Source organism: Neoarthrinium moseri (genome assembly GCF_022829205.1).
Source record: "Neoarthrinium moseri strain CBS 164.80 chromosome Unknown scaffold44_Wmoseri_CBS_16480, whole genome shotgun sequence".
NCBI lineage: Eukaryota > Fungi > Ascomycota > Sordariomycetes > Amphisphaeriales > Apiosporaceae > Neoarthrinium > Neoarthrinium moseri.
The window spans coordinates 215,311-237,697 of record NW_026055158.1 but is presented as its reverse complement, the minus strand read 5'-3'; the positions used below and the strand labels follow the sequence as shown (position 1 = coordinate 237,697).

General features: G+C 54.5%; 5 protein-coding genes across 5 annotated transcripts; 2 read left to right on the top strand and 3 right to left on the bottom strand.

Annotated features, from left to right (window-relative positions):
* Positions 1 to 2,056: 2,056 nt before the first annotated feature.
* On the bottom strand, positions 2,057 to 4,968 carry JN550_009571 (uncharacterized protein; the record flags this gene model as incomplete). Its single annotated transcript, XM_049321658.1, has 2 exons — positions 2,057 to 4,282; positions 4,345 to 4,968. The coding sequence occupies 2 exons, from the start codon at positions 4,966 to 4,968 to the stop codon at positions 2,057 to 2,059; spliced, it is 2,850 nt and encodes a 949-aa protein (XP_049168518.1).
* A 1,446-nt stretch (positions 4,969 to 6,414) lies between these two features.
* On the top strand, positions 6,415 to 6,973 carry JN550_009570 (uncharacterized protein; the record flags this gene model as incomplete). The annotated part of the gene is made up of 2 exons (XM_049321656.1): positions 6,415 to 6,461; positions 6,709 to 6,973. The coding sequence occupies 2 exons, from the start codon at positions 6,415 to 6,417 to the stop codon at positions 6,971 to 6,973; spliced, it is 312 nt and encodes a 103-aa protein (XP_049168517.1).
* Positions 6,974 to 7,871: 898 nt separating this feature from the next.
* On the bottom strand, positions 7,872 to 10,022 carry JN550_009569 (uncharacterized protein; the record flags this gene model as incomplete). The annotated part of the gene is made up of 5 exons (XM_049321655.1): positions 7,872 to 7,955; positions 8,029 to 8,286; positions 8,354 to 9,121; positions 9,173 to 9,907; positions 10,020 to 10,022. 5 exons carry the CDS (start codon positions 10,020 to 10,022, stop codon positions 7,872 to 7,874), a joined length of 1,848 nt encoding a protein of 615 aa, XP_049168516.1.
* A 3,904-nt stretch (positions 10,023 to 13,926) lies between these two features.
* JN550_009568 (uncharacterized protein) lies at positions 13,927 to 17,167 on the bottom strand (the record flags this gene model as incomplete). The annotated part of the gene is made up of 2 exons (XM_049321654.1): positions 13,927 to 16,887; positions 16,940 to 17,167. The coding sequence occupies 2 exons, from the start codon at positions 17,165 to 17,167 to the stop codon at positions 13,927 to 13,929; spliced, it is 3,189 nt and encodes a 1,062-aa protein (XP_049168515.1).
* Positions 17,168 to 18,322: 1,155 nt separating this feature from the next.
* JN550_009567 (uncharacterized protein) lies at positions 18,323 to 22,233 on the top strand (the record flags this gene model as incomplete). The annotated part of the gene is made up of 5 exons (XM_049321653.1): positions 18,323 to 18,382; positions 18,481 to 19,848; positions 19,909 to 20,036; positions 20,652 to 20,963; positions 21,171 to 22,233. 5 exons carry the CDS (start codon positions 18,323 to 18,325, stop codon positions 22,231 to 22,233), a joined length of 2,931 nt encoding a protein of 976 aa, XP_049168514.1.
* Positions 22,234 to 22,387: the final 154 nt, after the last annotated feature.

Here is a 22,387-nt window from a genome sequence, read left to right as displayed (position 1 = left end):
ATGAATATTACAGGTTTTACATGAATAGACCTTCATGGCATAAGCACATGCGAGTTATGTACTTCCTAGCAGGTATTTCTAGGTCTTCAACGCCACACTCGTACTCTAATGATGAATCACTCCATAACAAGACTAGGCAGTAAATATGGTATCTAAGCGGTCAAAAGTAACTGTAGCGCAATTGCTGATCTCATTCCAAACCAAGTCGATGCTACGAATTCGGTGATATCAATCACACTCCTCGATGTTGTGCCAGTTAAGCATCTTGACGATCGTTTCAGCCTAGTAGCTACTGATCTATATATGATGTTGGAAGACCTCAGTATATAGAATTCTTTAAAGGATTCCAACAAAACCTTTCTAAGACAGATTTAGGCCGTACCGTTCATCTGTACTATACTAAGCTTCCATTCTCTTCAACACGATATGATCTCAGAACATCAGCACGGGATGATTGATAGGTAGATTAAGATGAAGAAGATGAGAGTATTTGTATAGATGTTCGTTGGTTCTCCGGGCATAGGTATAAAGATGGACGCCGAGAACTTACTCTTACTTGACAGTAGACCATGAGTCAGGTTCGAGACTCGATCCACAGTCTATATGGAAGATGAAGGCCGCTCTCCTTCTATACTCTCCGTATTGATTGCGATCCGTCCTTTTCACCACTGAAATGTAGAGTCCCATCCGATCAGTCTGTTCTATACACCCAGCTTGACAGTATGGTCACCTCATTATTGAGAGCATATTCGCTCGAAACAGCCCTGGGCCTATATTTCCTGTAGACGCCACGATCTTTGCAAATACTCATCAGAGAAGTCAACCTCACTTAATAAAGGCACATTCGGACAGAGTGACGACAACATCATAATAATGAGCTTTCTGTTCATCAACTTATCGGGCATCAAATACGTCACCGGTCTGCCTATTGTTAACCTTCCACAACTGACCTTGTTATTCTGCTATTTCGCATACCACAGTCTCTTGACCCGCCTCCTGGTGGGAAATGAGTTTGGCTGCTATGGACGGCGGTATCAACCTCTCAGAGTATCCCATCCTACGGGCTGGCAAATATCAACCTTTAGGTTGCAGCTGCCATACAGATACAGTATTCCATTGCTATCCTTCAGCGTAATGATGCGTTGGCTGATTTCGAACTGCATCTTCGACTTTGTTACTGAGGGAGGTAAGCACTTCGTACCACCTGGAAGTCGATCACAGGCAACGCACTAACACTCAGAATTCTGTCAGGTTACTGGTCTGGGAGCTACGGGCTGATGGACGTGGGCAGCGGCTCCGATATTGCACCCAATTCGATTGTTGCTATCAACTAATCGGCGCCGCCCACCCTAACAACGCTTGGGCTCGGCGTAACCTCCTCTCGGGTTCCGGTTATTTTGCGCATGAGAAAACACCGATGTGGTATGATAACTGGGGGCTCCAGTTCACTGGTGTTGTCTTCAGCTTGTCATGCATTCGTTGATGCCGAGGGATGTGTGGAATCGACGGAGGAGTCGACGCGTCAAGATCAAGGGCGTGTCAAAGGACGGGCAGAGCTGGAAGAAAAACCCTGAGACCAGGACCCACCGGCTCATAACGACAAATGGATGCGCTGGGGTGTCGTACCCATGCCGCCAGACAAAGCCGATATGCTGGGCAAGCGTAGTGACGATGTAAAAAGCATCTGAGTTTGGGGTCCGAGGAACATAATGTAACACCACCAAAAGCAGAAGGGTGATACGTATAGAAGGCAACATTCATGTGTATCGATATAGACAAAAATTGAGAAGAAAAGGGTCCAGATTGGATCATCTACGAAATGTCACTTGTCATGAGTTCGAATCAACAATGTGAAAATGTCTTGTTTTTAATCCACTTCGTTCATGTCATCTGTCTGGCTGGTTAGGAATGTATCTGCTCCCACCCCGCCGTCTATACAAGTATGCAACCCCCCGCGTAGCATCACCTTGCAAAGCCTCATTACTGCACCACCTGGTAGAATCATCGTCAGGACCACCCGCCTCGAAACTTTGTCGTTTGTTTGCAAGAAAGCACATCAGTTGCTCACCTTTTCTCTCATGGTGCCCATCCACTGGCCAAAGCTCATACCCTGGTCCGCCCGGTCTTCCACAAGCAAGGTCTGAGCCCACAGCTTCAAGCTTGGCTCGCCATCTTCCCGTACAATGTACAAGTGAGGTACAATGATGCTGCCAACGCCACGTGAGAGATGATCCCTGCTCTTCTGGATGACAGCTCTGACCCGCTCGTTGAAGTCGTTGTCCAGCTCGGGGATGGAGCCCTTGCCGACGCGCAGCTGTGTCCGGTCGGCGATGCCGAACACATCCTGTAACAGCTGGGGAACAGCGTCTCTGCCGATCCAGAGGAACTGTGTCTGTCCATCGTCGATCAGGTAAAGGCCGTAGCTAACGAACCTCTCTGACGAAAGGTTCAAGGGAGGCGGAAGTGTGATCTGACTAGTCTCTGGATCCGGCACTCCCGCATTGTCCGGCATGTCGTGCAATGAGTACAGGCGCGGGTAGATGTACTGCATAAGCAGAGGAAGTGGTAGCGTCGAGAGCTGGCAAAGAGCGGCGGATCTAAGATCGGACGGGATCTGAGCTGATTTCCTGAGACCGACATTCTTGATCAATCCGAGGAAGAGCACAGGCAGGGCGCGGAGGTTGGCAGGGAATTGCAGACCACCACCCATGCTACCTCCACCGAGTTCCTTCTTGAACGTCTGCAGCAGCTCAATAAGCTTGCTCTGCAGAGCATCACGAGCGGCCTCCAGACCGGAGCTTAGTGCGCGCTCAACCGCCTTGTGACTGAAATAAGTTGCAATAGCACACTGATCGGCTGACGCATAGATATCAGCCAGGTTGGTAGTTGTAGGAATCGCAAGAGTCATGACACGGATTCGCCTCTCGCCATTACAAGTGGTGTAGAGAACACCAGCTTGCAGACAGACAAAATTCTTCTGCAGAGTCTCGTCGATAGCCACCTCTACAACGTAGCATTGGTCGCGGGGGAACGCCGGGAAGGCACACAGATCAGAGCTTCGGTTGAAGAAGTTTCCGTAGAAAGTGCTCATACGCAGACCAGTCGTAGCACGCACTCTGAGGACAGCTTCCAGACCGATTTCTGAGGACAAAAAGTCGCTGAACTCGCGTGCGAACTTGATAGCGTCTTCCGGACGGCCTGCGTTCCATCCAGGGTAGAACCAGGTCTGGCCACCGGTGTATCGAGGTAGGTTGCTGAGCGAGGCCACATCTTGGTACTGTGACGAAAAGAGGAACATGTCGATTGAGACTTGGTTCTTTGAGCATTCCACTGCGAATGACTTGTAAAAGGAGTTGCCAGTCTGGAGAAGCCCACTCTCCTTGGACGTCCCCAGGAGCTTCTTATCTTCTCTCATCTCAAGCTTACCGACGCCGAGGTTCGGTAATGAGGCACTTAAAACGACAATCTTGCCTCCGAGCGGGGAGATCAACTTATGGCCTGCTCTCAGCGCAGAGCCCATGCATGATCCGTTGTTCTGGTTGTTTTGGAACATCTCGGGGAGCTTGGTGAGGAAGTTCTCGATGCTGACCCGGCTTTCGGTGAGGGGAACCAGCAGATCTTGAGGCACAGGCAGGAATGGCTCATCCAAGTCGCTCACGACGAGCATGCTGGTCTCGGCATTCTCGTCGCCATCCTTGGGAATGGCAAAGTAGTGCAAGCTGGAGTCGACGGCGATGAACCCGATGCGGGTCCTTCGGTCAGCGTTCGGTATCCTGTTAAGACTATCCAAGATGGTACGCGCGCTGGTAGCGAGGAGACCGGTGGAAACGGCCGCGTAGCTGACATCGAACAAGAACAGGTAGACCAAGGGCTGAGGAGGGCGAACCATGTACTCCTGGGGGGCGACAAACTCGACAACAGCGTGGTTCAACTCGGGGCGGTCCCAGCGGTTGACGCTCTTCTGGGCGGCGGCGTCCCAGTCGAATGCCTGGGGTACATCGTTGGTGAGGTTGCACATGTTGCACCTCCATCGGTGGCCCTGGTCGAGGAAAATGACGTAAGGGTTGATGTAGGTCCTACATCTTCGGCAGCGGGCAATAACCTGATCCTGAACGACGGGAACCTGGTCGTCAATGTCATGCAGCGCAGCATACGGCTGAATGACTAGCGAGAAGGGGAGCTTCGACTTCTTAAGAAGCGAGTGGGTGGTCGGAACCGCGTTCAGGGTGGATCGCATGTACTTGGGTGGGCAGTTTGCATCTGGCGACTGGGTGACGCTGGACTGTATCGCGTGCATTAGCATAGCGGCGAGAGACGAAAAGGGGGGCCCTGTCGGCGACCTACGTTGGGAGGCAAAATGCACGGTGGGGGAGGCAGGTCGAGCTCGGAGACATTGAAGGGCTGGTTGAGCAGGTCGGTGGGATACAGCTGGTTCAGGGCAGCGCGAGCCTGCTGGGCAGGTGGCTGCGGAGGCTGCTGTCCTCCCATGTTCATGCCGGCCATGCCGGCCGTGATACCGGACACGCCCTGAGGTGCCGCGCCGGGAGCTCCAGCGCCACCCTGGTAATAGGGGTCCGGAGCTTGGTAGCCACCTACTGCAGCCGCGGGGGTGCCTCCGGGGGCACCGTATGCTGCGGGAGCCGGGGCGCCGCCGTACGCGGGGGCGGCGGCGCCAGGGTAGCCGGCCTGGAAGTCCTGCTGAGCCGGGTAGCCGGCCATTGGGGCGGCACCTGCGCCGGGGGCTGGCGGCATACCACCCGGGGTCTGGCCCCCGGCGGCGGCATTTCCACCGGCGCCGAACTCGAAAGCCTGGGTCGCATATCGGTCGCGCTTCTTCTTCTTGCCAGCCTCGGGCGGCTGGTGTGCGGCTTGGTCGGGGGGAGGCGAGGCGACAGCACCAGAGTGAGGATCGGGGGCCTGTTGAGCGTACTGCTGGTCGGGATACTGGCCGTAGCCTTGGTCAGCCATCTTGGCTCAATTGCCTGTGGACCAGCGTCGCCGAGACAGGAGGTTGCTGGGGCGTTCGGCCTGTGGACTGTAGGCTGCGGCGGCGCGTGCGGTGCAAGAGAGAGGATGTTGACAGGTCGGCAGAGGCAGCTGCGCGAGGTGTGGTCGTGGGTGGGCGTCGGTGAGGAGGAGCCCGGGGAGGTGGGATGGATGGATGGATGGGTGGGTGGATGCAGGTAACCTGAGGTCGTGGCCCAGCAAGTGTCCTTTTCCACGTCCACGTCCGAGGCAAGCTATGGCCAGGCGTCGTCCTTGGGGAAGGGATATCTGGTTTCTTTGCACGCGGGGCGGAGGCGACGACGACGAAGTGGCCACTGCGTACCTTTTGGCGTTGCGAGTCGGGGCGGGACAGGTAATCAGGTGGCTCTCTCTTGGCTCTGGACCTTTGGCCGTCCTGGAGCTTCGTCGATGGGGGACTAACTAATCTCCAGGCGAGTTGTCCACATTCACACTCGCCGAATCGTGTGGCTTGTTCTTGGGCCCAAAGAGGGTCCCAGCCGCAAAACCCCACAACCCACACCAGCCGCAGCCTGGCAGCTCACTGATTGATCCCTTGGGCCTTCGAAGGCTGGGGCCCACGTCAGAATTGCGGTCTCGAGCCGCTCAGCTGGCCGACAGTCGGCAGAATACAAGTTTGTGCATACATACATAAGGACAGCCCACAGTCTGATTTTGGTACAAGTACTCGTACAGGACAACAAGTAAGCTTATCTTATCGTGCCCCTGGGCCCCCCATTGCCCATCGCATCGAGAACCCCCCAGAGCTGCCCCCAGGCTTGCCCATGTTGCCGTGTAGCCCCCATCCACATCCGTCCACATCAGCCCATCCGGCTCCCTCCCTGTGCTCCCAGCTCCCTCAGTTGACGACCTAAGGCCTGAACTGAGGTCATAGTTACCCCCCGTCCAATCTCCAAGTGCCGTGACCCGGGCATTCGTACAGAGGAAGTAACTACAAGCTTTTAACACTGATGGTCCACCCCCCTGACCCAGACCCTCCAGCGCACATGAGCCGAAACGCGGGTGCAGACTGCGTCCTGTTTAGTATGTAGTTAGTGCTGCTCGCTGGGGAACGGTCCGGTAAGATGCCCTGGAGAGTCAGTTGTTGGAAAAGTGATCGGCACAACCAACGCATGCAATTTCAAGAATCCTCCATCTCAACACAGTACTGTAGAGTCGCATCTTGCCTTGGGAAGCCACCTGTCAACCATCCTTCGCCAGATCAAGATTTAAGTCAGCCCTGTGACTTTCGGTAAACCGGATTTCTGACAGTCTTTGATCCACATCCCCCCGTTACCCTGTTCACCACGTTGGCTGGAGCGACGCCCATCAGCCTTCACATCCATCCGCAATCCAACAACACCGACAGACCCCCAGCCAAAGCTATTGTAAACCACACAAGTCGCAAATATGGCCTGGGGAAAGAAAGCCGAGGCACCACGCCCCTCGACCCTGAGGTAAGCAAGCAAGAGCCATGTTTCTCCCGGTCGCAAATCAGCGATCATGTATCGCATACCTTGCCGCCCGGCGCACGACCAACAGTGGCCCTGTGCTTCCCGGGGGTCCTACTTGGCAGCCCCAGATTATCCCCAGACATCCATCTTACTGTAGAAGAAGGAGGATCTCGGAATGACACGGCCGCACGCACACAGCGATGTTGCTTTCTTCCCAGCCTGCCAGCTAACCCTTACAACTCTTCCGTAGCCAGGTTTTGCCTCTGATCATCCTCCTTGTCATTCTCGCTGGCGCCGCCTTCGTCGGCTACCAGATCTGGGTAGCCGCCACCAAGGTCGAGCAGCAGGCGCGCGACCGGATGGCCAAGAAGAACGTTGTCTTCACCAAGGACGGCATGCGCGTCGGCGTCAAGCACGTCGAGCAGGAGCGCTACGTCGACGCCACCCAGGGCTGGTTCGTCAAGGCCTGGAACATGGGCAGCCAGGTCCCGGCCGCCGTGACCAAGCGGAAATAGAAGAATCAAGCCAAACAGGAAGGAAACAAACGAGACAAGAAAGCATGGCTGAACGAGATGGTATATAGGAACATGTGTCTCTGGGCAGACAACTTGGGATAATGAAATGGACCGGCAGGGACGTCTCTCTGTCTGAGCAAATGCTCGCAGACCACGGGTTAGCTCTGGCCTGTGCGCTCTGATCAGATCAAAGCTCGACTTTGAGAAGGGCTCGGGAATCTGGGTTCGATAGATCGCCGTATGGACGACAGCGTAAGGGCAGCCCACTAGGGGGGTTAAGGCGGCGCCAGGGCTAGACGATGTGCTGATTCTGGCGCATGGCTGACGATCCCATCCCTTCCACCCCTGATTTTTCTTGCAGAGTAAGGCGGTGGATGCTTCAAAAACTGCAAACGGGCATCTTGTATGGCTTTCACATGCTGCTGCGAGCCGGCGTAGAGGGGATTCAAGTGAAGACTATGTCGTTGGTCCCATATTCGGGGAATTTCTCTCGGACAATGTTGTCCAGCTACCGCGACATACATTTCATAGGGTTGACATTCAGGTGCTTCTTCTCTCAAATCGTGGTCATATTCAAATGTAGCCCCCATATGGTCGCAGACAACTCTTAAAAAATATTCCTTCATTCAGTCCAACCCATCGTTTGATCAGATGCCACCCACGCGAAAGTAATACACAGCTGGCTAGGTAGCCGCCTTTGGAGGTTTGTAAATAAGAAGGCAAACAAAACACCACCCACTTCCCCCTGTGCTATGTGAAGTATTGCCGCCCAGTACGGCCACTTGTCATGGTATCAACGCGAACGCCCACCCTAGAGAATGACACAGGCATATATATATATATAAGTGCAGCCAGCCGAAGAGACACAATGCGCGTCAAGCGTAAGGGTCTCACTACACTACGGCCCCGTCACCGGCCCCGCAGAAACCGGGTTTTGGAAGTCGACCTGGAGTGGGCCGGGGTATGCGTTCTTCTCGGGCAACTGTGGCATATGTTAGTTAGGGCTGGGTTTCCCACCGGGCAATGCAGAGACCAAATGATGGAAGAACTCGTACCGTGAGCCACTTCTCCGTCACCCATTGCGTTGACGGCGTCGGCGTGTTTCCCGCGGCCTTCGACAGCAGGTCCGCGCGCCGCTGCTCAAAGTACTCCTTTTGCATCGCCTCCCGCTGCTGCAGCGGGTTCATGGTGTACCCGGCCGACGGCGGCGCGTTGCGGGCCGAGACCAGCTTCTCGAAGTCGTGTGCCATGCCGTACGGAGACGCCATGAGGCCGTCGCGGCGGATCATCATGGACGGGATGCGGACTTGCAGCTGTTTTGGTGTTTAGTGATTTTCAGCTCGCTGGTGCACAGGGCCCCATATATGGGTCATTACTTACCTGAGAAAGAATGTGTGCGTACTTGACGCCGAGCTCGTCGCCAATGTACTTGAGCCGTCCGTTCACCCAAGCACGCTGAGTGTCGGTTGTATAATCCTGGCCGTGGACGCAAGCCAGCGGCCAGGTCAGGAAGTACCCGGCTAGCCCCTTCAGGGAGTCCTCCTCTCCACAGGCGAACTGGCCTAAATTCGCCTTCTGCAGTACGTCCTTTCTCTTCAGGTGCCATCCGAGGTGGTACGGCACCGACGCGATGATGTCGGTGATGACCTCCACGCAGGTCCTGGAGCAGGTGGCATACTCAGGCGTCGTCCGGTAGTCGACGGGCGCGCTGACCCAGGCCGCACACCGCACGATCAGCGAGGCGTTGATAAGTCGTGAGGTCCTGCACATGTTCCAGACGCTTGCAATCCAGAAATCGGTGTATAAGTCGATGCGTCCGGGATAGACCTCGGCCCGTGCATAGTCTCCGTTTGGAACGTTGTCCTCCCACGCGACCGTTCGGTATTTCCAGAAGTCTGGCACGTCCCTCATCCAGCTGACTGCCTCCTGGTCAACCATCTGCGACCTCCGTATCATGTTGAGCATGATTTCGATGTTCTCCGGCGTCCGCGCCATGCAGTTCATGAGTCGAGTGACCTCCGCACGAAGCTCGCCGGTCTTGATCATGATACGTTGGACCTTTGCTGCCGTCTCATCCTTGACGGCGTCGTTGAGCCACCACTCAACGCCCATGATGGGGGATTTCCCTGAAGTCAGAGTGTGGATGATCTGATAGTCTCATCAGCATCAGGACGGACAACCAAGTTCTGTGAAACATACCATTTGAGTGCGGACGGCGATAAAGAGCAGCAAACCGGTCCTCGTTCGGAGCTGCTTCCTCCCTCTCTGCTTCACCAGCTGAATAGCACCCTCAATGTGTGAGCCCCAAGCTAGCATTCCTAACTGTTTTGCGGTGATGTTTTCGAAAAGACCCAATAGGACGACGGCAGCAAGGGTTGAGTCTGCTTTCTGGGCTTCAGGGTCTCTGAGCGCCATGTTCGTGCCTTTGAGCGCATGTGTGTATTCGTTCAACGCCTTGTCCGCATAGCTGTTCCTCGCTCCCGAACAGTTGTTGAGCAGTGCCATTGAGCAGGCATTGAACGCCCGCTGCAGATGGCTGTCCTTGCCTTCTTGCTTGAGCAGGGGGATGAGAAAGTCAAGAAAACCCCTTGTGCTTCCTTGTCGCGGAATCAAGATGAAGTTGGCGACAAAATGGCAGTCTGCCCGAGTTTCGGAGGGGATGACCAACGCTGGTGTCACCGCTTGTTCCAAGGGTGACTTGAACGCATCTTCGAAGCCCGCTGTCGGGGACACGGAATCGCTGTGCTCAATGGATTCATCAGGATTTTCGTCCGGCTTTCCTAATCTTTGCAACGCCTTCTTGTTGGCTTTCCGAGCCCTTCTCTCAGTAGCTTGGGTTTCGTTCCGGAAAACCAAGTCGAACTCGTCCTTGTAGCCAGGACATTGCCTCCGAGATTTGGCACACTGATTACAGGTAGGCTTTGTCTCGTCACACTAATTTCGCATGTTAACAAAGGCTCAGTTTGAATACCACTGGGACTCAACGTGCCTTGATCCGACGGGTCCGGCACATCTGGCAGCCCCTCGAGGGCTTCCCACAGTAGACCATGGTTGATACTTCAGGTCAGCACGGCCTATATAACAATAATAGAGTTGAGCTGTATCGGGGGGCACACAAAGCCGGCGTCTTGAGTCTATGGCTTCATACGGCTAATGTAGAATGCAGAAAACTCCAGAGCAATTGGTCGTCTGGTTGTCGTAGGAGGCGGACCGGTTCCCTGACGGCGATCTGGGAATGGAGCGGGAGGTGGTATTCTGGAAAGATAGGGTTGCCTGAATGTTCTGAAACGATGGCAGGCAGATGACGGAGGGTGAAAGTTGACAAAGAACGTTGTCAATGTGACAGAACTTGCTTTCTGATGCCGGCGGTCACACCGTGTTCCCAGGTAAAGCAAAGTGCACGCATGGGTCGTGGAATAAGGTTGACCTACAGCGGGCAATTCCTCAGACGATCCGGACTCACTCTCCTCTCTCTCGTGGTTCGAGGTGTGTTACACTCCGACCCGCATGGGTAGCACAGTACTACCCAGAACAGACAAGATCTCTCGGATAATCACCGCAAGATCGAAGCAGAGTACGACTTACGGGCGTGGCGGCAGTGGCCCCAGGACAAGGACATGCAGCGCCCAGGACTGACCCGGTAGTGGTGACTGCAGAGATGCAATTGGCGCAGACCGGGGGTGGCAGATGCATAGAAAGCACCCCGTCAAGCCAGTTACTGCCGACGGACGTCTGTTTGAGATGTGTTTGCTCTGGCGCGAGAAACGATTCCAGAGGGCGCGTCAGGGATTCTTCAAGCTGGGATGGACCTAGTCGATCTTGGGAAGCTGAGGCAGAAAGAGGGGACGAACAGAAACAACATGCAGTGTGCTGTCCCCGACTCCCGAGGTAAGTTGGTCAGTTACACAAGGGTGTTGCTGGGTGCACAGATGGACGTCGAGTCATTGAGTCAAAAGGATGGCTGAGAGTTGCTTCTTCTGGATCGACTTCATTGGCAGGACTGGTTTTGTCGCCGGCAATGAGTCCCCTTCCATGTCGTTTCCCAAGGGAAGTCCCGCTGGATATCCACCGCGCGCTCGATCCTGGGTTCTAGGTTGGTTTAGGAGTCGGGCTTTGGTGGAGTAGAGCCTGGTAGAGGTTGGCACGCTTTGACTACATGGCAGCAAGGGTCGTCGACTAGTGTAACAGGGGTTCCCTCCACCATGCCCGGAAGCCCCTCGTTTCTGCTCTCCTTCCTCTGCTAAGAAGCAGACTCTCCAGACCGGGGAACCACAGAGACGGACGGGGAATGATACGAGTCACTCGGATGTCGATTTTCTGTACCCTGCAAGATTCACCCTTATCGAACTCGCATTCGAGATCTCCACAGCCCCATCCTCACAATCCCTGTTTACCAAGCCATTGCTGCTTGCTTTCCCCCGCGGTGTTGGTGCATGAGGAACGAACCGCGGACAGCGGTGCGTGGGGCTCCTGGAGCGGTCCTCGGCCGAGGCCTTCAGTATAGTCATCTTGTTTGACACTTGCAACATCACTTGTCGTGTGCGCGGGGATTTGTCATTACCCAACCTGGTGTCGCCCGTTCCATATACCAACATGCCGATGAACCGGATGAGCCAATAGGGGACTGGGCCAGAACCCAGGGCCAGGAGTCGGGAACGGTTCTGCTAACGACTTCAGCGCGTCAAGGGGCAAGACTGGCAAGGATAGCGCTGTAACAGGCCGGAAATGCTACCATTCTGCTGCAGCAAGCCCCTCTTGCTTAGTGCACGTCGGAAACTAATCGATAGGCAGACTTAGTCTAGCAGCCCTACCGACCGCTGATCCAAGGTACTGGATCAGTCAATTGTCCGTAGGTTATATTCCAACAGTTGCAACCGAACCCAGGAAACAAACCATGCTGCTTGGAGATAACAGCAAAGTGCAAGGATCTGCCCCAGGCGCGTCTCTATTCACCGCGGCTTCCGTGCCGAACCGAGATAGCCACAACATGGGAGCACGCAAGGCACAAAGGGCGGCCTGGTCCCGGCTTGCTCGTTGACAACTCCACTGACAGCCCCACGACGTAAGAAACCAGATCGTGAATTTGTCGCGTGAAGATCCATTCAACCCTATAAAACCTAGAGGAAACCCAATACATTAGGGATATGATGCTGCTTAGAGCCGTCGTAATGGCGCGCTTCCTGCCGGTCGGTATTTGTACATGAAACGGTCACCAGCAAAGCGACCGATGAACAATCGGCACACACATTGATAGGTTATGGACGACACGATTGCTTCTGCTCTACAAACAATTTGAGTACATCACATTTCCGGCGGGGGGCAACTCTTCGTTCCAGCGTATAATTCATATATCCGCCAGTGTTAAGCACCAGGAGCTTGCGAATGAACCGGGGGATATACCAGATCCGGCCAACACAGGCGTCCCACCCGATCGGAACCAGATGCGGCAACGCTTGAGAGATCTGGGGGTCTTCCAGGATCTGTTCTGACATCGGTACCACATGCACGCCTGCTAACCAACTACAATTCCATGCGGTGCTGCAACACGACCTCGCGTGTGTCGTCTAGAAGAATCCCGGCGCAGGGATCTAAGCTGGTATTTCCCCTAAGTCCCCGAGATCGCCGACTTGGAAAGTCAAGGTATTGGGGAGAGGAGACTACCGCATTCGTCGAAATGCGTTCTGCGCAGGTAACCTACCTTGCTAATAAGTTCCTGTGATAATTTAAGGCCGCGAGCGAAGATGAGCGCAGATGCTAGTACGTTGGGAAGGTATCCAGGGCACCAGGCTGGGATCCCTCCCTGAGGTGGTGGTGAACGCTCTCCTGGTAACTTGACCTTGACCGTTTGAGGCCCCATCAGCTACTCAAGCACAGACAACGATGTTGAAGCTTCCCAGGTAGGAAAGACATGACTACTCACAACGGACAGCCACATCCTCGGGTGCAATGTTTCTACCATTTTAAGTCTTTTCTCAATCTACCCGCATGTATGATTGGATGGGTACCCGGTCGATACCCACCTGGGTCCGGATGAGTTCCGTGAGCACAAGCCCAGGGGCGGCAGATATTCTCTTGCGTTATCGAACATGTATGCAACGGTATAAATCGAACTTCTCGAACCTCCGAAACACAGACCACCATACCTGTGTGTGGCGTATGCCAACGACAAAGACCGCTGCAGGCTAAGCCTGATATCTGCTTCCCCAGAGGAATAAGAAAACATGCCTCGGCCCTTTCGGTCTTGGCCGTCCGGGGCACCGAACCTGGCCTAGCCAGCTGCGCCTCCGTGTGGTCAGTATTTGAGGGCAAAAGGAACTCTCCAATGATGGACACGCCAGCGACCTCTATGGGCTCCTGAGGGAAGTAGCCTTTGCAATTGTAAAAGCAGATACCGAGGTCCACTCCAAGTATCCGACTGTCTGATAGGTCACTTGTCGTCTGCAGAGTCAGGCGACCACGGATATGCGTGTGTTTCGAACACAATCCTGTCGTCTAGGTGCTGGTATAGTTTGCAGGAAGTCCCTAGGGCCAGACGGAATGCCACGTAATTCACATGTGTAGCAAGATAGCCGCGGTTCAACTACCTTCAGCCAGATGGGTGATTAGGTGAGATAGTTAACGAAAGGCGCTCCACAGACACCACGGGACCTCTGATATCGAACTGTACATCTTGGGATCATTTGAACACGGCATACAGCTTTCTTCAGCAACCACACCGAGAACTTGGTGCCAGGGAACCAAAACCTTGGCTTTCAATTGATGGGCTGCTTAAACGCTTATATGGCCAAGATAGTCCACCTAAGATATGACAAAGTCCATGGCGATGACCACCCGAATATGGGAAGATTTGATTCAAGTTACCCTCGATTTTCTATGCTGCGCTCTACCGGGTATCATGCAATGCTACTGACTTGTTTATCTAGGTGCTCGTGGTATGTACTGTCACCAATTGCTCATTGTGTTCCTTTTACTTCGATCTTTTCTATCACATCTCCACCAACCCTTGCGATCTCTGACAGGATGGCCTCCCGGTCAACCTGGAGTGATTCCCCCTCGCCGTCGGGCTTGTATGCGCAGGGCATGTCAACCTTGCGGGTCCTAGTCCCAATTTCAGGATTCCACAGACCTGCGATGATATTGTCGTCCCCAGCGCCGCGGAAGAAGACAATGGCGTTGGAGTAAATAGCATTCAACTGCTTGGCAAGAGTCTTGGCGGGGAGTTCTATCAGAGGAAGAGGACCCGACTCCCCATGAAGCTTGTCGAGATTCTTGAATTGGGAGTGCTTGCTACCATCATCTCGCATCATGGCCTTCAGAACCTTAGAGTTGAGACGAATAACAACGTCGTAATGTTTGAGAGATGACTGGAAGAGTGAACGGGGATCAAGGTCTACGCCCTTGTTCTTCACGGCCTCACAGGTCGAGCGAGCAAGTTTTGTCATCTGATTAGCCACGACTCTAGAAGGCCCATTCCGAGTATGGGCAGTGCCAGTCGTGTCATGAGATGTAGCCACGAATAGAACGACTCTATTCATTCGCGGATCCTGCCGTCGCAACTCATGGAATTGAGCTGATACGGCAGAACGATCGGCGGCTGTGATAGACTCGGAGTGATCAATGACGAGCGGCTCATCAATCCAATCCCATCTTGCAATCAGGTGAATAGCTCGAAGGAAGCCAGTCATCGCGCTGGTCGGTACCTGCCAGGGCGACGGTGTGATGAAAGCCCTCAGAGCAAATAGTTCTATAAGCTCCTCGTTGAAATGAGACGCAAGTCTGTGGCAGCTGAACCAGTACTTGAGCATCCGTATCGAGTCTGACAGTGGTGGGTATCTAGTGCACCAAGTTGATAACGTCTGACTGTGCAGAGGCAGGTTGGTGTAGAGTCGCTTGCAGATGGCCAGGGACTCGGCAGCGTCTTGCAATGCCTGCCGGTCCAACTGCTTGTTCCTGAGTTGAGTCTCCAAGATCTTCTCGTCGACATCACTCTGCAGACGGATACGGTAGACAAACCCATCCTCGTATGAAACATCCAAGAATGCAATATTCCGAGAATCATGATTGACCTGTTCCAGCCCAATATGTGTTTTGATCTCGGGGTTTGTTTCACCCAACGAAGCCCCTAGCTTCAACAAGAATGCCATCTTTAGGCGCTGGTTTGCAGCCACGTTGTCGGTCCACTTTCCCGAGGCTTCGAAGGACAGGGCAATGTCCATGGGAAGTCGAGAAGCAGGAGATGGCGGATGCAGAGATGCATACCTGAGCTCGGGAGCAACTGGAGCGACCTGCCGAACGTGCAACGGTAGATCCTCCACTTCACGAATCTCCTTTTCTAGAGACTCGAACCCTTGCCTCGCCGCAGAAAAATATTGGGCGTCTGAATATGAGAGGTGTGCTACCTTTGAGAAGCTGTTGGCCCCAAAGAAGCTGAGGTCATCCCCCTGCAAAGTAAAGTGCTTTTTGGCGGCGTAGCGAATGATCTGCTCCGGAATACTCCTTTCAGAGTCCAAATTCCATTCAATGGACTCTAGAATACTGCCATCTTGGAACCGTCGCAGCTCAGCCTTTTCCCCCCAGAAGTCTCGGTATTTTGCCGCTTCTTCTTTCTGCTCGACCGACGGTCCCAAGTCCATCTTTCGAGCGACAAGAGACGGGTCAGTTACCACACCAATGAGAATATCGCCTCCCTTTTTGCCCGGCGGGTTCGCCGTGACAGACCACGCCGTGTGTTTGGGAAGTACGGCATGCACAAGTTGGGCTCTGTCGCCAAGGGCCCGTTTGAGCACACGGTGTAGTCTTTCGGCAAAGTCCCAAGCCACGCCGCGACTGGTGTCGCCCCCGGAATCATCACATTGAGCAGTTGACCGGATCTTGACAACGAGATCAAACGTTTGCAGCATCTGGTCGACTTTGACAACAAATAGTGAGTCAAACTGATCCAGCGAGTCGCTCTTGAGCCCGGCGAGAGACCACTTGGCTTGCTGCTGAAGGAAGTTGACGGCCCATGATGTCATCTTGAAGAAAAGGTTGTGTTCTCGGGCTGCATCCCATACAACGGGGCCGTTTTGTCGGAGACTGTCCGGCGCTGACTGAGATCCAAATACGACAGGCTTTTTCTGCAGGTTTGTGAGGGCGAGGTATTGCATCGTCGCTTTGAAGAGCTGAGAGCTGTTCAGCGCACTGGAGAGCACGGCCTCACCCTTACGACCCCCTCCCTGCAACAGCAATGCGACCAAGACGGCCCATTCGAAATGACCAAAACCACCTTCTGATAAGGAGGAACCAAATCCTCGCTGCTGAAGCCATATCCTGCCTAGCATGCATGCTTCCCTGAAGGCAGGACACGATTTGGCTGCGTTGTTCAGCAGTCGGAGATACGGCACGAAGAGGCTTTCGGCCCTCAGGGTTGAGTTGTAGAAAGGGGTAGGCTTTGTGGAATCCTTGGTGTTACTGCTGGTGAGCCCAAGCTTGGCCGTCGGAAATAGGCCGTCGGGGGCACAAGGGATGATTCGGATGGCGTAGCCCTTCTTGTCGGACTTGGTACCTTTGGGTCGCACGACCGCAACGGGAAGCAGTTGGTTTCCTTCGAGGTGGTCAAAGGCAATATCAAACGACGGAGCAGATTTGCGAATGCCTGCAGCAATGTAGGCGCAGTAGTAGGATCTCTTTAGGAAGTAACGGCCATCGCGGTAGTCCTTGTCTTGGAAGATTGAAGCCGGCATGACGACAATCATGTCGACGCTCATGTCGGGCTGGGACCTGACCATGGTGCGGAGCTGGTAGGAGCCAACGACATTGACCTGAGAGGGTTTGGCGAAGGACAGCTTGTATGGCGAATCCTTCGCGGGCCTGGGGCTGGGATAGGGTACGGTGATCTTCTCATTCTTCTGAAACGATGCGGTGATTTTGGTAATCTGTGAATGTCAGTGCATGCGCCAACGGGCAAATCCTGGGACCAAAACTCACGAGCTCGGGATCATGTGGCTCGAGGGCTTCTATGGTCTCCTTGAATTGGCGCAATGTCTGGTCGACGCCCTCGAATGCCTGGCCATAGTCGACCTGCACGTCGTTGACCAGCTCCTGAGTTGCCTCAATGAGGGCACTGGATGCTGACCCGGAGGATGCCCCAGCCAGGAAAGCAGGTCCTCCGCCTCCGTGGCTAAGCTTCCGCCGTTTTGCCGTACTCGCCTCCATGATTTCTGTTGGATGCGAAAGGTTGCGACCTGTCGGCGTGCTACGTTTTCTCGCTCTCAAGCAGGAGAACGAAAGCCGCCGTCCTAGAAATTTTTGGGGTGCTGCAGCGTTATCTGATTATCGATAAGGTGACAGTGGGGTCTTTTTGTGTCTTGCCGGAGGTCCAGAGCGCTGGTATACTCTGGGTGCTCCAGCCACAGCGCGTCTCCCTGCACATGGCGGTGCACTGCAGGCGGTGCAATCGAAGGACCCTCCGACCCTCCAATGCTCAGTTACCTCCAGGGCTAAGTTAGTCCGCCATCGTCGTCCTGCAGCTCAGCATTAGCTGCGGTTGATTAATCTGCCGGTCGCCAGGTTCCCCCAACCTCAAGCAGCAGCCTCGCTGACTCGACCATCTGCATTTGTAGTTTAGTCGTCGAGCTCTGGCTGAGCGATCTCTCCACAAAATGCAGCCGCTCTGTGGGGTAAAACCTTCGCCGTTGGCCTGTCCACGGTTCGGCAGCATTCGGGAGGGTTTGGCCAGGGTCCAGAGAACACGCCCGGAAGAAACAATTGCCAGAGACGTCCACCGTACGACCGGAGGAGGGCAATGTCACTGTTCGTGCGCAGCTACTACCAGGGACTCGGTCAGTCGACCGTAGCATACATACACTTCATCACCACCTAAGATGGCTATACCTGCCTTTTGAAAGGTCTAGTTACGGGTTACACGTAGACAGCACAATGTGCTTTTGTCTTGTCGGCTATGTTCGCCGGGGTCTTGTCCCGCCACTTTCCGATTCCGAGCCAGATTTGCAGTCTAGCTGGCGGAATTGGTCGCCCTTAGCACCATACACAGCAGCGACAGGACGGGTATCCCAGGTCTATTGCCGAACTGCGCTCCCGACCCAGCTGTGGCATCTTCCGAGCGCGGAGTAGCAGGCGCCCGCGGATGGAGCCGGCTCGAGCTCCCATGGGGTAAATATTTACACGTCTCCTGTCTCCGACTCGCACTTGGAAAGCTATACAGTTGTTTCGATCTTCTGGGGGTTCTGTCGTCTTCTTGACCAATCTTTTGTGTGCTTCTGTCGCTGCAGTCTCGCCGACCGTGAAGTCGTACCCATTAATCCTCCCACCTCCAAATCACAAGCCACCTGAATTGACACACCCGCCGAGATGCCGTCCGCTGCTATGTGTATGCGAACCCTGAGGGCATACTCCAAGTATGGCGCGAATGTGAGTGCCACCGCCGCATCCAATTGCTCTGGAGGTGCTCCGGAGGTGCTCCGGAAGCGTGTGAATGCAGCGGTAGCTGATAACCATTCGTTTTGCAGCATCACCTCGTGCTCGCGAGAGCTTTCTCGGCAACCTCCCGCCGCGCCGAGATCAACAAGGTCTACCCGTCCGCCTCGGAAGCCCTGAAGGATATGAAGTCTGACTCCACGCTTCTGTGTGGCGGTTTCGGTCTGTGTGGTGTTCCCGACACTCTAATCGACGAAGTCCTCAACAAGCCCGAAATCAAGGGCATCACTGCCGTGTCGAACAACGCCGGAACAGATAGCTCGGGGCTGGGCAAGCTGCTGAAGACGAAACAGATCAGCAAGATGATTGCGAGTTACATTGGCGAGAACAAGACCTTTGAGAAGATGTACTTGACGGGCGAGGTGGAGCTGGAACTCACACCCCAGGGAACGCTGGCGGAACGTTGTGCCTCGGGCGGCAAGGGCATTCCGGCCTTCTACACGCCAGCAGCCTTTGGAACCGTAGTACAGACCGGCGACCTGCCCCTCAAGAACAAGCCCGACGGGTCGGCAGAGCAGTTCTCTTACCCCAAGGACGTCAAGGTCTTCAACGGCAAGCCCTACCTATTGGAGCACGCCATTGACGGAGACTACGCTTTCGTCAAGGCCTACAAGGCCGACAAGCTCGGCAACTGCCAGTTCCGTCTGGCTGCCAACAACTTCAACGGCGCCATGGGCCGTAACGCCAAGATCACCATCGTCGAGGCTGAGCACATCGTGGAGCCCGGCGAGATCCCCCCAGAGGCCGTCCACCTGCCCGGCATCTACGTGAAGCGCGTGATTCAGAGCACAGTCGAGAAGAACATTGAGAAGTTCACCTGGGCAAAGGATGAGAACGACCCGGACGCAAAGAAGGCGCTGGGCACCGGTGACACTGCCGCCAAGAGGGAGCGGATCGTCCGCAGGGCGGCCAAGGAGTTCAAGAACGGCATGTACGCCAACCTGGGTATCGGCATGCCCATGCTGGCTCCTAGCTTCGTCGGTCCTGAGGTCGAGGTGCAGCTGCAGTCCGAGAACGGTATTCTGGGTCTGGGCCCCTACCCGAAGCAGGGCAAGGAGGACGCCGACCTGATCAACGCCGGCAAGGAGACCGTCACCTTGAACCCCGGTGCCGCCGTGTTTGGTAGCGAAGAGAGCTTCGGCATGATCCGCAGCGGCCGTATCGACCTGACCATTTTGGGTGCTATGCAGGTCAGCGCCACTGGTGACCTGGCAAACTGGATGCTGCCAGGCAAGGTCAAGGGTTTCGGTGGTGCCATGGATCTCGTCAGCAACCCGAGCAAGACCAAGGTCGTCGTCACGATGGAGCACACCGATAAGAAGGGCAACCCCAAGATCATGAAGCAGTGCGCTTTCCCCCTGACCGGCCGTGCCTGTGTCTCGAGGATCATCACTGAACTTGTAAGTCATTGATCCGTACTTCCCCCGCACGTCCCAAGCAGTACTAATGCGATTTTGCAGGGTGTCTTCGATGTTGACTTTGCGCACGGCTTGACCCTGATTGAGATTGCCGACGGTGTCACAGTCGATGAGATCAAGAGCAAGACCGAAGCGCCGTTCACAGTTGCAGAGGACCTGAAGCCGATGTTGTAAGCGTGCAAAGTTGAGGGCGTACCTGTATTGTATCAAATTGAGACGCAAACGGCCATTTACATATGTGGGTAGCTAGGATGATACCGCATCCAGTCTCTTGTCTTGAGCCTCACGGAGTTGGGAAATAAACATGATTGATACCACCACGACATGCTCCCCTACTTGCAATCCCCGAGCTCTTGCCTTCACGTAGCTTTCAGTAGTGTAAACCGTACCTACGTGGTTGTACCACTGTGCGAGTAGTGCATATATCAGCATGCATGCACGGTCCACTTCAAGAAATGCAGCCTTGGACGGTGTCCACCTACAACTACGTACTCAGTCCTAGGTCTCGAACAGCATTGTACGGCGGTGCAGGCTTCGGGGCTCGTCGCATTTTGACAAAATCCTGGTTGATCCAAGTTCCGTTGGTATCCTCTCGAATTGGGCCTGGGAGATCCTTGTTGTCCCTCCCCTTTGCGTGCCTTCGTCATGGCGTGTTTAGACGCATAAATGGTGATGATATGATGCCCCGAAACCAGCCCACCGGCAACGTCACCTGACATCCACTGCGCAGTCATTTGACGTCGTGCAGCCTCTCCGGTTGAGCACAGCTTGCTCAACTGGCACAGAGCCTGTACCAAGATCTCTGCGATGGCGATGAATGCCGAGGGCCGGCGCTATGACCCGGACACCGGGTTGATATACCGGGAGAGCCAGGTCGCGGCGACGAAACGCAAGCCCTCGACTTGGACAAATGACTGGCATCGCAGAGCGACACTGCGACTGGATGCTATCCGTCGAGCTCAATCGAAGGGCCCGCGGTGCCTGAAGGCCATGGCTGTGACTGTCTGTGGGGACAACTTCGGCTACCTCGACGATCTACGAGACGTGCCGGAGCACTTGGTATGGGATATATGGGATTACTGCCAGGCTTCTCATAGGTAAGTTTGCTTACATTCTCAAACAACATGAATGCAGAACTAGGCCTCGTGCATTCACTTTACTGTTCAAATCCCTACTACTTTCGCGGCCTGCGGTTGACCATGTTGCTCTAGTGAAATCAGCTTCCATGCCTGGAAGTTGTGTGCGACCTACCTCTATGGGTCAACACATCCCAGACTGAAGAGCATGCCACTGAAACTCTACAGCCATGATTTCGAGATAGAAATGCCGGATGCCCCTCTCTTGTCATACATCAAGCCGATGACCTCGACATCTTTTGACTTCATCGTTCATCTGACGCTCGCCAGTGGTGCATCCTTCTCCGTCAACGAGCTTCTCAGCCTGCCACAGTTGAAAAACCTTGGGGTCCTTGAGATCATCCAACCCAGATACCTCTCCAAGGCATCGGAGTTTCCTAGAGTCAGCGATCGCGTACTCAGGGAATGGTCACGGCAACCTGGCGCATTTCCGTGCTTGCGAGTCTTGAAGATATGGGGGAACGATTTCACGACGGCAGAATCGCTCGGTTTCGTTTCCAGGTTTCCATCCCTTGCCGTGTATGATGTTGCTGGCAGGCGAGAAGACTGGAAAAGGCTATCTGTTCACGCCTCTGGCTGGTGTCGCATCGGCAAAGTCTGGCGCAGTGGCCAGACGAAACTCACAATCGATGCCCCTCTCGCAACGATAGCTGCTCTGACAAACCCTGATGATTTACCTTCAATGGACTTCGTCGTTGATTACATCGATGCTCTAGCTGCCACCGAACAACTGGTTAAGTTTATTCCAGTCGATCAGATAAATCAGACAATCGGCCTCATAAACCCGGCCCGGCCAATACGATCCCGAGAGCATTACAACAGCCACATCAGTACTCTCAACTGTGGCATCTGGGGCTATGTTCTCTACTCTCAAGTTGGGAAGTTATTGAAGGATCGAGATCTTCGAGCTACAGGTCTCTCTGTTGAGGAGGCGGTGGCTCTTGCGAACGGTGACTCCGATCCTCCTCAACTGCTTGCACCCTCGCGACCATTTGCTTCCATTAGTCTTGGAAGAATCGATTGCTTCGATGTCCCTTGTCCACGACCCGAAATGCTAGACAACCAGCCGGAGGTTCATTGGACTTTCATACGTTCAAGCATGGCAGAGCCGAAAAAGTCGTCTCCTCAAGTCGTGCCTGCAAAGCGTTCGGCTGAGAACCAAGATCAGCCCAGCCGATCTCGAGGGAAAAAGCTCCAGAGTATTGACGCGTTGTTATCACAGTTCAGATGATGGGGAACTGTGTGCAAGGCTCAGCGGCTTAACGGCCACCATCACGATGAACCGTAGCGAGTTCACGGTATGCTCAATAAGTACCTAAAGAGTTGGGCGACCCAGTCTTGAACGGTGATGACAGTTCGAGGAGCCAGTCGTGCGGATCCAATTC